General features: G+C 37.2%; 1 protein-coding gene across 3 annotated transcripts in view; it reads left to right on the forward strand.

The window, feature by feature from the left end:
- The first annotated feature begins 463 nt into the window (after positions 1–463).
- LOC137268250 (polyamine-transporting ATPase 13A3-like) overlaps positions 464–19,103 on the forward strand; it is a 71,341-nt gene continuing 52,701 nt past the window's right edge. For all 3 annotated transcript variants that reach the window (XM_067802789.1, XM_067802787.1, XM_067802788.1), the window contains exons 1-2: positions 464–607; positions 14,649–14,740. In XM_067802789.1, coding sequence (XP_067658890.1) covers positions 592–607; positions 14,649–14,740 — 108 coding nt within the window. In that variant the 5' untranslated portion in view covers positions 464–591. The remainder of the gene's footprint in view (positions 608–14,648; positions 14,741–19,103) is intronic.

Raw genomic sequence — 19,103 nt, forward strand, 5'->3', positions numbered from 1 at the left:
CTTGTAAACTCACGCTTGCTTTCCAAATGTCTCAAAAGCATCTATAGTGTCACATTACATGTTGCTGTGTTTCCGACGTGTAATTATTTTGATAATTTTTACTGAACCATGTGTTCGTTCTGAAAGGGAATTCGAAAACAATTTATCTGATCAAACTGTCAGTAATGGGACCTTCCGTAGTTATGGCCCTTTATAAAGTATTAGAGTTACCGTTCTTGGCTGTTATTGTAACCGCATCTCCGCCCTCGGAAAAGAGATTAATATTCTTGTTAGTATTCTTCCAGAAAAAAATGATTCACTACAAATAAACGTTGTGTAATTGTATTTTAGTAATCGAGAATTTTCTAATGAAAATAACACATATATTGATTTGTACACTGCAAAATCATTTTTCTTCGGGAAGGCAACGACGGGCTAGGAGCGACAACTGTGATTGAATGTCCACAACACGGGAAGTGTCAGATCGAATCGTGTCCCACAGCAGAACTGTTCAGTTGGCAAGTTTGATTATTTCTGTGATAGAGACGGACCCAAATCATGCCTTTCTAGACCGTTTGTCCAGCATGCGATTTCGTTGCTACAGTGACAAATATGAATCACCTTACAGGTAAACATTTACTTAATAAGTTATTTTCAGATTTTTGTGTCATGGTGTATGCTGTTCAGAGTACAGCTGCAGGACGTAGGCTTGGGCTATTGATCTTAACAATTGACACTTCCGCAGGGATTACTTAAAATATATAACTTGTTGTTTTTAATGTTTTTGTCGATTTTCTCCCACTTTGTCAGTTTCTGTGTTTAATTAATTTAAGTGAACAATTCAACAATGGGGAGATTAATTAAGGATTAGCAGAGGATTAAAACAGTTTACTTAAAGACAGTTCATTTCAATATTTTATTCCATTTCACATTCACATGACACATTTTGATATAATATACAAGCACTACCTCATATATTTGTAACATCAGTAATGTACAAGCACTACCTCTGATATTTGTAACATCAGTAATGTACAAGCACTGTAAAACTGTTACATTTTCACATATTCAACATGCTTTTCATTTCTTCTTTAACTTTATATGTACAAATACACATTCAAGTACAATTTTGCAAACACACTAAGTGGGTGACAACATCCTTTCCTTGTCTTAACTCTGAACTTATGACCTCTCTAAACCAAACTCTGGCCACAACGACCATTTGGTATGATGCTAACATGTACCTGAATGTTTGCCATCTTGTGATATCTGACAGAATGTATGAATGAATGAGAGGTTTTACATTGATTTTAACAGTGCCAGTGTCATTGATGGGGTAGGTGGGGCTTTAAGTAAATAATATAACAATGGAGTAATAATAAATAAATCACTGTAGCAAAAAAATATAAATGAAGGGGCTTTAAACTTCCCTGAATTTTAAACAAAACCATTTACAACATAATGTAGATGACAAGTGGCAGTTGTTCCCTATATATAAAGTGTCCTCTTATTGTTTAATTATACAAATGGTGAGGGTGTCTTCCCATTAGTCATATGTCCCACTAGTCATGTGGGTTAAAACAACATATGGTATGGTTGACTGCACCAACAACTGCCTATGTAATACTTTTGTAATAAAATGGAATTAGCCAAGAAACACAAATACAGCCTCTAGTTGGTCCCACAATCGGACAAGCCTGTTTTCCTTTCCATGATCATGATGATAACCTCGCTCTCTTCCTTGTTTGACATTACCAAAAACTATGGCATTCTCAATGTTTGAGATTAACCTCAAGCTCTCCGATTTGCAGGCTTTTGCTGGGCTAGTCCATTTTGCACAAAGGGTACATGCCTGTTGTTGTTTTTATTAATCCCTCAATTGCTGTATAACTAGTGCGCTTAAGACTAACGGGAGTATGACTAATGGGACATGATCATCGGTTGGGCCACACCCAACACTTGTTTTCCACTCTTTACTGTAAACACTTTGAATGAACGCTGTGCCACTGAGTATCAGCATCATCAGTTTCAATGAATGAGTTTAGTTTTAGGATCAAGCTGATGGTGTGAACTCTGCAGCTATATAATCAAACATTGTTTGAACTCACCAGATCACGCCCAGCAGACCTGCTAATTGCCATTCACTTAAGAATGAGTCGCATTTTAAATCTGTTCCAAACGCCCATGTGTTCAGGTGGATTAATTATATTGCCCAGATTGATATGTGTCGTCATTAGTGAGTGAAGTATTTCTGGTCAGCCATGTCCTGATTTGCCTCCTTGCATTAATAAACGCACTCATTTTCGTTTTGAGGTTTGCACTCACATTATTTAACACACGCATTAGTTTGTTGATTTACAGTATCTTCATATTATGGAAAGGCTACTGAATCATGTGATCCACATACAGGTCTCTACAAACAACATTTTCTGTTTGATGGAATGGACAGATATGATTCCAGCTGTAAACAAGTGTCCTGAAATGTCAGTTGTAAACACCACTTGTTTACTATGAGTGTGATGATGTCCCTAAAATCCTTTTAAACCAGTCTTCACACGCCACTGGTCTTCTCGCTGTGCAGAGTTGTGTCCCTTAGATTTGCTTATGCTATCGACCTCTAGTTGTTTCAGTCTGTATTTTTACTTATAGGAATGACTGTAGAAGTGCTGACCATGTCAAAGGAAAACCTAGTAACATTCATTTTTATCATAATTGTCAGCGTATGAAACTCCTAAAATACCCAGCAAGCCCACAGGGCTGATACCTAAAAATGTTGCTGGTCCTGTTAACATGTAACCAGCCCTGTATCTAAAATAGGAAACTGAGATAAGGTGTTTAAATAATGTAATTTAAGAATCAATGTGTGATTGTTATATACTATCAGAAAAGAACAACATTGTTCATTGGCTGAAAGCATTCTCTAGACCAATCACATTTGGTGTTAGGTAAAAGGGTAGGCTTATCTGTGGAAGTTATGGTTTGATTGTTCATGAACTAAAGAGACGTCTTCTGGCTACCACATTTGTAATTATCATCAATACGGATGAAAATATACACCACAAGACAACTGAAAAGAAGGCCATCTTTGATGTTCTCTGAAACGTGTTGTGAAATGTACAAAAAGATCATGAGGTATATAACATCAAACAGATTTCCTTGTTGGATTTGAAATTACAGATTCATTCCATTTATAGGATATATTATGACCTATTTCTTGTGTGAAACTCATCACACAGATAGCAATCGTTTACTGGGCACAGAAATCAGTTGTGCATGTCTGAGGACAGAGCTCACTCATTCCAAGACTATAGTAGACTACTTGCTGAGTGGAAAACATTTGCAGAGTGGTATCATGAAGAGACTATCTGATTTCATAGTGATTGCAGAGGTACTGCAACCTGTGTTGTATGGTGTCACAATACACTTGCACAACATATCAGAGCATCTTGTTTTTCTATTTATGATATCAGGGGTAAAAAATCTCATCGCCTGATGGCTTTTACAAGTCGGTTTTCATTTTGGGCAATCAAATAATGGTATCTTACTTCTATCTTGCTACTAGATTATTTCCACTTATGGTTTCAAACTGCAGATAATCTTCATTTCATATCTGACCTGTGAAGGTTCTGGGGTAGAATAGGCCTTCAGCAACCCATGCTTGCCATAAAAGGCGACTATGCTTGTCGTAAGAGGCGACTAACGGGATCTGGTGCTCAGGCTCGCTGACTTGGTTGACACATGTCATCGGTTCCCAATTGCACAGATCGATGCTCATGTCGTTGGTCACTGGATTGTCTGGTCCAGACTTGATTATTTACAGACTGCTGCCATAAAGCTGTGTCACAATACATTTTATTGATAGTCACTGTTCATCTTGTCACTCTTCATCTCAGCAGGGTGTGCTATTCATCATATCGATTGTCACTGTTCAGCTCAACAGAAGTCGCTTTTTATCTTATTGACTGCCACTCGATTATTTACAGACCGCTGCCATATAGCTGGGATATTTTTGAAAAACTGGATATGTGAAATATACTGACGAAAGATAGTTGTAATCAGGGAATTTGGGTTTTACTCAGATGACTGGTTCATTCCTGAATGAAGATGTGCTCAAACTGTGCAATCTGACTGATGAATTAGCTGTTGGTAACATGACCCTTGTTTTGAAAGTTGTAAGGGGCATGGTGTTCCCAGTCGTTAGTAGCACTGCAATTTGTTCTGGCGAGCTGCATCCCTTGGGCACAACAGAAACCTTAGATCATGAGTTTGAATCCCAGTTCGCCTTGATTATGACCCAAGGTTTGTCTGCACAATACCCTATGCTTATGTTTTTAAAGTACTAAATTTGTCAAACCAACATCACTTAGGCTTTTCTCCCATGTTAAGCTGACATTGTTGTCATTGGGGGTGGGGGGTGTATTAAAATGCACCCTGTCCGTGCACATATATCTTTTCCGGAGCAGAACTCTAAAAACGTTCAATATTTCTTCACCAAACTTGGCACATAGATTTGTCTAGTGGTGTCCTGGTGCTTTTGATAGTTTTGGAATTCTGAATAAAATATTTTTGGTGTTTCCATGGCAACAAGTGTGACTTAGACTGAAATTGGAGGTAATGTGGGTGATATTTATGACTGTGTGGTCTTGTTTGAAATTCTGTCGTGTCACACACAACGTACTCACTCTGTTTAAAAAGACTGTTCAACTTGTCTTTTTGTATAAACCCAAACTTACTCTAAGGAAGGTCCATTTGACTATAGGACCATTTCAATTCCATCCAGGATGAGAGTGCAAAATCTGGTCAACACTTCTCACTAAGAAACTCAGTTGCGTAGATCGATGCTCTTGATGTTGATCACTGTATTGTCAGACTTGGTTATTTACAGACTGTTGCCATATAGTTGGAATGTTGATGAATTTGGCATTTAACAAGCAAAAAGAACCCTTCCCACTAAAGTCTATAAATCAAACCCTGATGGAACAGTCCCTCTGTGACAAAATGTTAAATGGTTTTGATTACTAGTTTTAAATGGATATCTGTGATACAGTAGTAGTTTTACTGTTCTTTCACCAACAGGGTTTTAATTTCTTATTTACTCTGATCACTAGTATACTAGTAATTATTGATTGTTCTTGTCCGATATGGCTAAAATATTTGACATGTACTTCCCCACTTGCCATGACAGTGAGTGACACCATGGGTCATTGTTGGGTTTTAAAAATAACTAACTGTGGGGAGAAAACTGTTGTTTAGGTTCAAACAAACAGAAAAGTAGCTACGTTCTATTTCTTTGTCAACTCACTAATGTGCAGATGCAATATTTTGTATTCAATATATATGGGCTATTCAGACTTCAACAACTCAACTCACGGACATTTCATTGGATGAACCCTTCAAGCAACATACTGGTGGCTTGTTCATCTGTACTGTTGGTCACACTTTTCAAATAGCAGGTTCTATGTTATTTCAAAGGATCAGCAAATATTCTTAACCCCAAGAGCTTGGATAGATGACTTTTGATAAATGAGATCTGGTAGGTCATTGTCATGATTTTATCACCTCAAGTCATGACCTACGTCAAAAGGAAATCTTCAATACAGAGTGAATGACAAACAGTCTGCAGTTGAAGTATTTGACTGATCTGAAACCATGTGTAACCACATGCTTCTACTCCCTGACCATGGTGAATAGCCAGGTGGGAGGGTTATTGTGATCTCTGATCAAGCGGATGTCAATTAAGACCTGTCTAAAAGGGAATGAATATTGTGAGCATAGTTCCATACCACTGGTTTGCCTCTTCCATGTTTCTGTCAGTTACAATATTAATTGTACTGTTAGACGATACAGTGGCAGTGGCAACCAAGTGAAGAGGTACATCAAGTCAGCACAGACTCATTTTTTCAAGGAAAGGCTATCTGAATGGCTATGGCTCAGAGTTTACCTGCAGCAAGTTGAGGAGACGAAGACCCCTGTTGAATTCTTTGCTTGGATGAAGTCGTCAGGTCTGAAAAGTGATACAGAAGACAGTGTTTGCCCTGACACAGAAAACCTGCATATTTGACGCACAAATTATCTCATATGCACGGTAAATTTAAAAGCTTATGTCATCGTTGATGCAATGCTTCTTTGCCCTAAGTGTATGTATTATAATCTAAGCGTGTAGTTTGCTGTTTAAAACTATATAGTTTATTCTTTGCCACTTAACTGCTCAGTGCTGATCAGATATCTGACCTGCTTTACCTTGTTTTTGTTGATGCCTGGATGAAAGTGAAAGTCACCCATGCTGAAGTGACTCCCAAACACATGTCCATGACTCCCTTTCATGACTTTTGGTAGTCATGATGACTCCTACATTTTCATGTCTAGGGCAAACACTGAGAAAATTTTGTGTTTCATAATCATCAATGAGGATTTTACATCAAAATGTACTGTAAGTATAAAATTTAGATAGAGTAATGGATTTAATGAGACTGTCCAACAGTGGATGTCTGACGTTGGTCCTTCCATGGCAAGACCCAGAATATGTAGAGGGCGTCATGGAAACTGTCTGTTCATACATTTTTTGGAATAGGCCCATATACATCCTGAGATGAATTCCAGCCAACAAACTTGATCTTGACCTTTTTGATAAAGCCATTGAATGTATTTATATCATTGAACTTTCTGCCCCTTTTGACAGCAATGTGATTGGTAAGATTCAGGAAAGCATTCTAACTGTGCTACCTTTAAAATGTCTCGCATGTCAACGCTGGACTTCCTGTTGTTCTTGGTGCCTTTGGTTTGGTACTTTCTGATCTGTTGGCGCAGATCATGAGAGTGGTGGGGTTCCCCACAGGGAGCACAGCCCTTCTGACACTCTGGGTAATGCAGAGGACTGCAGTGTTGTGTTGTCTACATATTCTCTGGAAAGTTCTTGATGGGTTTGACTGGGAAGCATTTCCATGGGGAAGTCCCATTAGCTGTATGGGCTGGGTGTAGAAGGGGTGAGGTCCGTGACTGTGAGAGGATTACCTGAACCCTCTCTGCTGCATTTTTTATCTTAATCTGCAAAACAAGTTTTTACGATCATGACAATGCCCTGATGCCCACTGTCAGTGCAAAAGAAATTGCTTTCCCGTGTAACACCCTAAACTACACTTTACCATTCTCAGCTTTTTACAATGCAAACAAAGTATTCTACACTAGCCTGCAATTCATTTCTATTCCATTTATTGCTCAAAACACCACGAATGACGATACGTGAGAATACAGTATGTAACTATTATAATAACATATACTTGTCAAGATGGCTGATACAAGCGAAAAAGAACCAAACATTAATGTGTCTTTGTAGACTTAAATATCACATTAATGTACATAGTAAGATTATTAAGACTGTTTGGACATGAACTGTTTGACAATTTTCTAAAAGGCTATTGAATTCAGGTAACAAGGTAAATATTTTGTCTATACAGTAATAAAGCGTCGCATTTGAATAAAGAGTGGATTTCTTCTCCCACTGCATGGGAGTTACATAAGGTACACAAACAATATTCTGTAGAAACATTTGCCCAATGACCAGCTTCTATAGGGAGGTATATATATATATTTGTTCTGAATCTTAAAATTGGGAAGTAGATATGTTTTGGCAGAATGATGTCTCTCAAATTCAATATTGTTTTGAAGGATACGGTAGAAAGAAGATTTGGTATGCCATTTCTGTAAAAAATTGGTCTCTGATGTTCTGTTTGATCTTGAAGAAGAGAAACTTAGCATGCAATATGCACTTAACTGTGAACTGGGGAAACTGATAGTGTGCATTCCTTTTGGAATGTTGCTAAAATTGTTAGAAGGCAATGTTCACTCCGACTGTAGGCCTGAAGAGGATTAGAGATACTTCAGTTATAGCATACATGAAGATCCCAGGTCAGTGTCAAGATGATTTAGTTTACACTAGGCTGTTTCTGAAGATGGTGTCTAGTGCTAGAGTGATTTATCCAATAATCAGTCGATTGATGTTGTCTGCATCAAATTAAGCTTTAAAAATTATGTTTCTTATTGTTAATAAGTGGAATATGTTTGAGGAATATTCTGTATTGTTACAAAAGCTCAAGAATTCTATGATATATCATCTTAATTTACTGCACTGGTTTTAAACCTCCACATGTCCTCATGTTGTTTTGTAGACCCGGTAGATAACAATGATGATGTTGTCAGTGTTCCTGTGATTCAGCAGACAGCACCGATAACACTGATGATGACGTCCTCTGACATACGCTGAATAACTACTGATAGTCACAAGGCAATGTCATTGACCTGGGTTTTATCAGACCCAATCATTGGCTGAAGATAAATGATGTACATCCTTATTCCAGTTGTCCTGATAGGGATTGTAAATGATGGTGTTTGTAGTTACCTTGCCTGGTGGACAGAATGGAAAAAGGACCACTTTCCAACAATCCACATGCCCACTCCACAGCTCCCCATGCCCACTCCACAACTGCCCATGCCCACTCCACAACAGCTCCCATGCCTACTCCACAAAAGCTCCCATGCCTACTCCTCAACAGCTCCCTATGCCTTCTCCACAACAGCTCCCAATGCCTCCTCCACAACAGCTCCCGTGCCTACTCCACAACAACTCCCCATGCCCACTTCACAACAACTCCCCATTCCCACTCCACAACAGCTCCCATGCCTACTCCACAATAACTCCACATGGCCACTCCACAACAACTCCCCATCCCCACTCCACATCAACTTCCCATGCCCACTACACAACAATTAACTCCCCATGCCCACTCCACAACAATTCCCCACGCCCTTTCATCAAAAACATTCATGTGCAAACTATTTCCAAAGACATGCTTGAATGCTTAAACAATATATTTAAAACATTTTTTCGACATATAAGTGCATCTGCAGTACAACCAAATGCATGTCATGCTAAAGACACAGGTTTGATCCTTCACATGCGTACAAAGTGCCCATTTCTGGTGTCCACACTAATGTTGATATGCCTGGAGTATTGCTAACAGCAACAGAAAAACAAACTCTCTCACTCCCTTAAATCGAAATCTTTCATCTAAACAGGAATTTATCCATGATTTCAAACAAAACTGTTACTCGTACATAACTACCTGTCCTCACACAACACCATTGTCTTTAATGTCCCTACTTCACAAGTACTGTCCGAGACAGTCCCTACTTTCAGCAGAAAACAAACCAACAATCTATCACACAAACAGCTAAATGGGTGATAAAGCATTCTCTGTCAAGGCTCTCACTTTGTGGAATAGCTGCCATGACAGATCAAGAGTGCAGACGCAGTCTTTTGAAAACTTTTCTTTTCTCTTCAGTCAACTCTTATTCCAAATTTGATATACTGATCAGAAACTTTTAAGTACCTCTGAGCACCTGAAGTTTGAAGAAATCAGTTATTTTCATTATTAACAGAGTGTTCTTAACCATTATTCACTCATATATATCTGAAAACAAAATAGAATGTACTCAAGCAAAACTAAGTAACATGTTTATGTTCAATGGATTTGTGTCTAGATAAATAAATAAATAAATAAATAAATAAATAAATAAATAAATAAATAAATAAATAAATAAATAAATAAATAAAGCTAATTGCTTTGTCATTTATGCTAACCAAATGTTAAAAAATTTCTTCGTACACTTGAAAACTGTCACAGCTGTTTCTGTTCAGGACATGTGATATAACCATTCTGCAGAATGATGATATCAATTTATCGTCACTCATTTGAGATGGAAGATCTGTTGTACTGATAAACTGGATTAACTCACATCCAGGTATGAAATAATATTATTTAAATGATTAGGATGTCAGTTCTTGGGTACAGCTGAGCTGTCTGAATGTAATAACGTAATGACCATGACCTTGATATCACTTGCCATGATTATCTGGTGTGGAGATAAGAGTAACAGATTGAAAGTCAGATTAAGAGTGATGCTAGCAAAATGGCTGTGGACATTACTGACCTTCACCCCCATGTCCACTTGTAAAGATTTGTTTCTGAACTAGTTCAATATACACTATTGATATAGTTGTCCATCAGTCAATCTGGAATCATTTTATTTCCGAGCACAACTTAGAAACAGTTCTTATCTTTCAACAAAATTTGCTAGATATATCATACAGAAGTTATCATGATGCCTGTTTCTATTTGCTATTTTCATTTTTCTTGAATTCCGTGGAAATGTTTTGAATTCTCTTGGATTCTTTTAGACCATGCAGATCCGTTGCAAGGTCAGTGTGGTCACACTAAACATTATGATGTCATAATGTTTGGAAAAGCAATCAGTTATTGTCTGTTTTGCAGTAGCTGAAGAGTATATTGGCCCATCTATTGATCCTTTCTGCTTTGCAAAGACCTAAATGAAGCAAATCAAGATGTTCCTCAGGATCAGGTTCTGAATTAGACTTATGCATAGTCTCTGAATGTGCATGCTGTAGTGCACTGGTAGTGTGTCTGCCTGTCACACTGAAAGTCTTGGTTCGATCCCCAGTGGAGGCACCTGGGTTGGGGTTTTGAGATGGGCACATTTGTGTAGTATCCTTAAACAAGATACTTAGATCTGTATTGTCTCAGTTCACCCAGCTGTTACATGTGAGGATGTGCTCTCAGTATGAGTGGTTAGTTCATTATGATCCCCAGGGAGTTGATAGAGTATCGGAAAGTATGGTATTGTCCTATGACCGGGAATAGTAATGTAGGTAGTATCATGAAAACCTGGCAATGTAATGTATAAGAGCACCAGATAAGCAGACTATATTACTATTTAGATACAAACAGTTCGTTTTTGAATTGAAAAGAAACACCACTTAGGTGGGAGATTTTAAACACAAAATAAAGACTTGCTTCAATTATGGCTTTATTACTGAAATGTGAGTGAAAAGGTACTTGGCAGAAGGGGAAAAATTGTGAGACTACCTTTGAATCTCCGTCAATGTGAATGGGGTTACTTTTCAACTAAATTATTTTTTTTGTCAAAATTATGTTTATTCAGAGTCAAAGTGTCAAGTAATTCTAGATTCTTAGAAATGTAATTATAACTGTTTTTCTATGACCATATTGAACCATTGATATCATTACGACAGTGTACTGGAAAATGTACTGCCATAACTGCCATATGCATTGCCATATATAAGGAGCTAAAGTGTTTGACAGTAAGTATCACTGGTTCAACATGCAGAGACTATTTTCCATGTCTAAAGTAGGCGAAATGGGGAAGAGAAAATGCTCATGGACCTGGATTCGATTCCCTGCTTGGATAATTCAATGTGAAGCCCATTTCTGGAGTCCCTCAATGTGATTAACTTTCGTAATATTGCTGAAACTATACACACTCGCTTATTCAATTAAGGCTCCTAGAACTAATGACATGGTTTTATCTAAAATATTTTGGATAGTTATGGCGTCTTTCTTTTTTTATACAATTCATAGCATTTGAAGTTTGTCATTTTGTCAGTGAATTACAATGGGAAGCATCAGATGTGAATGAAAGTCTGCTAAGAGTTTAGTTCAAATCTCAGAATGATGACAAAACTTGATCATGTACGTACATGTTTTTCCCTTACTCTGGATCTCAGAAAATATATATTGCAAAACATATGAAAAACATTTGGCACCGTGCCAGTAGTACCAATCATAATTATGTTTACACCAGAGGATTTTATTGAAGCTAGATGATGATGATGATGGTGGTGATGGTGATGACGATGATGACGACAACAATGATGATGGAATGTTTATATGGCACACATATGGTGATGTGATGATGATGATGGTGATGACAATATTGATGGAATATTTATATAGCACACATATGATGGTGATGGTGGTGGTCGGGGTGATGTGATGATGATGATGGTGATGACAATATTGATGATGGAATATTTATATAGCACACATATGGTGATGGTGGTGGTCGAGGTGATGTGATGATGATGATGATGGTGATGACAATATTGATGATGGAATATTTATATAGCACACATATGGTGATGGTGGTGGTCGAGGTGATGTGATGATGATGATGATGGTGATGACAATATTGATGATGGAATATTTATATAGCACACATATGGTGATGGTGGTGGTCGGGGTGATGTGATGATGATGATGGTGATGACAATATTGATGATGGAATATTTATATAGCACACATATGGTGATGGTGGTGGTCGAGGTGATGTGATGATGATGATGATGGTGATGACAATATTGATGATGGAATATTTATATAGCACACATATGGTGATGGTGGTGGTCGAGGTGATGTGATGATGATGATGATGGTGATGACAATATTGATGATGGAATATTTATATAGCACACATATGGTGATGGTGGTGGTCGAGGTGATGTGATGATGATGATGATGGTGATGACAATATTGATGATGGAATATTTATATAGCACACATATGGTGATGGTGGTGGTCGGGGTGATGTGATGATGATGATGGTGATGACAATATTGATGATGGAATATTTATATAGCACACATATGGTGATGGTGGTGGTCGAGGTGATGTGATGATGATGATGATGGTGATGACAATATTGATGATGGAATATTTATATAGCACACATATGGTGATGGTGGTGGTCGAGGTGATGTGATGATGATGATGATGGTGATGACAATATTGATGATGGAATATTTATATAGCACACATATGGTGATGGTGGTGGTCGGGGTGATGTGATGATGATGATGGTGATGACAATATTGATGATGGAATATTTATATAGCACACAATTATGGTGATGGTGGTGGTCAAGGTGATGTGATGATGATGATGGTGATGACAATATTGATGATGGAATATTTATATAGCACACAATTATGGTGGTGGTGGTCGGGGTGATGTGATGATGATGATGGTGATGACAATATTGATGATGGGATATTTATATAGCACACATATGGTGATGGGGGGGGGGGTCGGGGTGATGACGATGACAATGATGATGATGGAATATTTATATAGCACACATATCCACCCATATAGTTCATGCTCAAGGCTATTGAGTGTTCCCTTGATCAACGGATGTCTTTTTGTCCTGGCAGTCTTTTAATCACCTCAACTCCCTGGGGAATATTCAACACATGCAGCCTCACATGGTACTCATTTTCAGCTGGATGAACTGGGAATATACATGGTGTTCATAGTGGGCTATATGCATATTTGAGAATATGATAGGGCTTTACATCTGTTACCAGTACGATAATGCTGTATTAAACTTGACAAAAAGAGACATATCAGAGTGTATGGTGTCATATAACATCAACACAGGCTTCATTTTTTTATGTAAAATGCATTGGATGGCTGGGGTTTAACACATATATTTACCTTCTTATTTTTCAATGACTAGGGACCATAGGGTAGCCTAGTGGTTAAAGGATTTGTCACACTGAAGATGTGGGTGCAATGCGTGAAGCCCATTTCTGGGTATCAAACCCGTGTTTTCCGCAAGGTGAGAACTCTTTAACCATTCTGCTGGCCCACCGCCCATCATAACAAGCTGACTTATTGTGATAGATCTACAATTCAAAGCTGCATGGAATCAGCTTACTCAATCATGATGTGCATGGATTCAGTTTGTTCTTATGTCAGTCATATGAGCTTCTCATTAATTATATTGTGACATGCTTGTGGAAAAATTGGTGATACAGGCATCAATGCCATTATCATGTTATTTATTTGTCAGTAATGAGTTCTATGTCACAAAATGAGGAAATAGTAACAATGTAACCCACTTGTCATACGTTCGTCAAAAAAGTCATTCTGTGTCTGTACCCAGTGTCATGAAGGAACTACATTATTGCTGTTCTGAGCTTTAGTTCATGTGTAGGTAAGGGAGATGTAATTCAGTATGTTCATATATTTGCTGCGGAGTACCAGAGGCAGTGACTGTTTTTGTTGAGTAGAATCAATAAAGGGAAACTCATTGCACTGAAGTATGTGGCCATTTGCGGTGACACATAATAAAGTTGAGTGACCTGACGATACAGAGGATACTAATTTTCACGAACATTTATAAAGGAATTCTTTAAGCCAAGACAATGTGACCATCATGTGAGTGACTTTATTATTAAATTTAATTTCAAACACTTTTCATTTCATGTCTTTGTGAAAATATTATTCTGACATCGATGTGATATGTGTCATTTTATCATTAAATGAGACACAAAATGTATCAGGCTTGTGGTAAGTTGCACTCCCAGCTTTGTAGAAGTATCCTTTGTTTTGTCAACAGCCTTGTGCCATTCACAAAGCAAATACCAATATCACTTGTGTATTGAACACTGATCAGTTTCTGATTGTTTCCACAGTAATATCTCATAAATTGCATGGGTGACATAGCGCTTATATTTAATTGGTCAAGAAACCAACAGCACATGTCAGCATTTTACAGTCAACTGTGAAATGATCAAATGTACCTTCTGCCTCTTATTTAAAAACTGAAAATAAACCCACTCACTCACTCAGTTATATCATTTATTGGAACACTGATGCGTAAATGATCAAATTGATGATTAATAATTGCTGGAGCGTTTTGTTGAGCTTAATATCTATGTATAACTGTGCGCTGATGTGTCAGTAAATGGTTTCAGCTGTGATCATGTTGATGATGTGGTTTTTTGTTTGCAGATAGCACTGCTTCCGTCAGCCTCAGCAACATGGCCAACACCAGGCTTCTCCTCACCAAGATGATGCTGAACGATGGGGGAGAGGAAGAGTTGGTGAGTTGTCTCTTCTTTGTATTTGTTTTGTTTGAAACATATTTTATTTGTGAGAAAAGGATTGGGTACAAGTTATACAACTTAGAACACCTTCTCCATAGTATTTACATACTATTAAGTACATTCATTATACAAGACGGACAGACACGAACAGAAAGATAAGAAAGATTGTCGCAATTGCAATAATTAAGAAAATCTCTTTATATGTTGAACAATTTTAAATATGTTTTGATTGGCATGATCAGACAGATCTGCATTGCCACGTAGCAGGAACTCAGGGTTTATAGTAACATTGGTAATGCTGTGTAAAGTAGCCATCATCATGGTAGATCTCTGTTGAGTATATAGTTGACTGTCAAATAGGTAATGATATGAATTTTCACAAACATATCCACAAGAACATTTTGGATTATCTATTATACCAGCACGGTATTGTTCATAATTCAGTTGACTACACATGCAACATAGTTTTGTAAGGGTGATATTAGTGATTCTCGGTCCAAAATCAAAGTATTTGGGAGCTGCGTTTTGTGTTACAACAATATTTGATTTAAAAGTATTCAGTCACACGCTTTTTCAAACTTCAACTGGAAATTCATTCCACATTCTAATTGTGGATGGAAAATACGAATTATATGAAAACTTTAATCAGAAGGGAAGCTACTTTTAGACGCTACCTTCCCAGGAACAAAATCATTAAGGTACAATGGTGCCATATTATGTGGTATTTTGTAAAAAAGACAATGTTTTTGCTTTCTCCTACGCTCTGCAAAAGATTCCCAACCAGTTTCATAATACAGACGTTCATGATGAGTATATTTGGGTAAACCTGTTACAATTCTTACTGCTTCTAATTGCAGTTGTCCTAATCTATTTGCTTGGTAATGTGCACACACTATCCCTTTGTATTTGTTATAGTCGTCATTTTCAAATTCAGTCATCCCTAGTTGCATCCCAAAGGCTGTCATTGTGAAGCATGACTCATTGACTGTGTTTACTCCGGTGCCGCATAGTTGATGAGTCTGGGGTAGAATAGGCCTTCTGCAACCCGTGCTTGCCATAAAAGGTGACAGTGCTTTTCGTAAGAGGTGACAACTAGATCGGGTGGTCAGGCTCACTAACTTGGTTGACATGTGTCATCGGTTCCTAATTATGCAGATGGATGCTCATGTTGTTGATCACTGGATTGTCTAATCTAGACTCGATTATTCAACAGACCGCCGTCATATAGCTGGACTATTGCTGAGTTCGGCATAAAACTAAACTCACTCACTCGCTAATTGTTGAGTTGACTTCCCTATGTATTTGTTCTACTTCACAATCTCACAAAAGTAGACAGTCACCCCTGTGGTATTGCAAATGGTGTAATTGTAAGCGATGACTGTATTATATTCCAGTGTAGCATGATTTGCCTCAATCAAAATATGACATATTTCATATTTGGAGGTCATCAAGTTCTCTCCATTATTAACAAGGAATGGGAGATTATTTACTTCTTGCCTTTGTTGCTGGTGCACCTTAGATATTGTTATAAATGGGATCCTAGTTCCATAATGGAAATACCAAAGGTATCTAAGAATGAAGATTTTATGGATATCAACTTCTTTATGAGAGAACACAACGTTTCGGAGTTAATGCTTACTCCTTCACCTGATGAAGGAGTAAGCATTAACTCCGAAACGTTGTGTTCTCTCATAAAGAAGTTGATATCCATAAAATCTTCATTCTTATGTATTTACACTTCTAAATGACATTCAAAGACCAAAGGTATCATCGTATGATTCAGGATCTAAATTGCATTCGTGCATGACCACAGGTATTTTCATTGTTAAAAACAACCCAGTATAATAATATGTATATTTTTTCAGTATGCTGAAACATTTAGATCACATCCATATGACATTAAGTACTTTAGAGATACAGTTATGAACCAATGTTAGCAGGTAGTACTGTATTGTGTGGTCTTGCTACTGAATCATTATTTCCTAAATATGATCTGTATTTACATCACTAGTTTGAAACCTTGCTCGTGGAAAATGTGAAAATACACTTTACTTGTCATGCTTAAAATGTTCTACGTTCTCATAATGTTTGCAATATATACCAGAATCCAACGCAGTGTAAATACATGTACTATGCAATCCAACCTGTCACAATCATTGATGAAAGACCATATTGATCAAGATTGCATGTTGGCCAATCAAAACATCACCAACATCAATAATCAAGCCTTCTCTGTAGAATGTGTTCAGATATTTCACTCATCAAACCCAGCTGTCGACAGTGTTCAAATAGTTTATCGCCATTGCTGTATCATCCTCCCAGACATTGAAAATGGCAGAGCTGTCTTGATTGAATGTGTCTGCCTATATGATACTTTATTGTGTTTCAGACAATATGGTAGCACCTGGTCAGTACAGCAAGGGATGGGACAGGTTACTGAGTAAATTGGGGATTTTATCATTTTCATGGCAAGGTCCTGAATAAATTACCTTGCCCATTTCAGGGATTGAATGATCAGGATTGATCTTCGAAATTTGCAATTTTTATTGGAGATATATGGCCACGTCAGCAAAATCAAGTTCTGTTATGCTCACATTAGAAATCTCAATTGAAAAGACAATTTACACTCTAACCTTAAACTCAAGTTAAAGAGAACAGGAGTTATAGTTTAGATGGTAAGTCATAGTGTCATGGATGATTGCTGAATATGATGTAGTTTTTTCATCTGTGCATTATATTCAAAATATTTGGGTTTCTTTCAAAATATGGTTACCTTAGTAGGGCTATGCATTTAACATGGAAGCTCACTATTATCAAGAAAATGTGTACTTCATTTTGTTGTTGATCACGATATCATTTAGGAAAGTTTAAAAGCTAAAACATGGGGCTGCTTTATGGGAGCCTTTTGGTGCCATGCGTTTTGTGATTTTTATTTCTTGAAATGTCAAGATACATTGTAAGTTGAAATTTCAAGTTAATATCTTGAAATTCACCTTCTCAGCCTGAAATTTCTAGATACTTTTCTTGAAATTTCAACTTAATACATATCTTGAAATTGCAATTTATTTATCTTGAAATTTCAACTAAGCATCTTGAAAATTCACTAAAAAAATAAAAAAGCGCATGTCCTGAAAAGGCTTCCATACTGCTTAACCACTCATACACTCATTTACACTGATTTAACTTTCTCAGTGTTTGCTATGACACAGAAAACCTGCATAGCTGATGCTCAAATTGTCTCAAATACACAGTGAAGTTAGAAGCTTGTGTCATTGTTGGCACTATACTATTGGGCCCTTAGTTCAGATAATCTATACTTCTTAAACTAAATGTTTTCCAGTTAACTGCTCAGTGCTTTTGTCAAAACTTCCTTTTTCAAAACAGGACTTATTTCCTTGGCAAATTTAGGACTTGCTACTGGTCCCTTGGTTAAGATAATCTACATGTATACTTCTTAAACTAAACGTTTTCCAGTTAACTGCTCAGTGCTTTTGTCAAAAATTCCATTTTCAAATCAGGGCTTATTTCCTTGGCAGATTTAGGACTTTTTTCCAGGGCTGTTTTTCTGAGGACCTTTTTCTGCACCCTGATTAAATACCTGACCTGCCTTACCTTGTGCTTTGTCATTATTAAACAATCAAAGTTGATGTCTTGATGAAAGTTCTAAGCTGAAGTTAACTCCCTCTGATGATACTGCTTGCCCCACAAATACTAAGCTCAGATATCAAGGGTGCTTAACACTAAATTTTAGGGTACTCTACTGTAGTTTCCTTGAAGATGCAACAATTAAGTTTATGATAGGGACAGTAAATATATTAATGCATCTTCCAGGACGTAGCAAGTATCTATGTGCTTCCATGATATAAATGCATGCACGCATATATATAGTCTGTTTGCAGTGAAAACATACTAATGAATTTCTTTTTGAAAAAAAGGGTAAATATAATAAAGTGAAATTTAGATTACAAATCTTTATAGTTTTTGCTTGATAATTGAACATTTATTCAACTTCAAATAAAAGTTGTGTAACAAATGATAATAGACTCAAATTGATGTTATTCGCATTCTTAATTTCACTTTATTTGATATACTTTATTGTTTAATGTGAAATTCATTGTTAAATTTAAGTGAAATTCATGTGTTTTCAGTGCTATAGACGATAGTTGCGGATAATGTAACATGAAGTAAACTTGGACAAAGTATTGTGACTATGTCCCAGCCCACCCAGCTGTGAATGGGTACCTCATAGGGGTGGGAGAGCCACAGTAACTCGGTGCTCCTATTGGCTGCAAGAGTGTATGATCCCTGGAGAGTTGAGATTGATAAAACAATGTTGCTGTTGCAATTGACATCCAATGAT

The sequence above is a fragment of the Haliotis asinina genome, chromosome 16 (assembly GCF_037392515.1).
Source record: "Haliotis asinina isolate JCU_RB_2024 chromosome 16, JCU_Hal_asi_v2, whole genome shotgun sequence".
NCBI classification, from domain to species: domain Eukaryota; kingdom Metazoa; phylum Mollusca; class Gastropoda; order Lepetellida; family Haliotidae; genus Haliotis; species Haliotis asinina.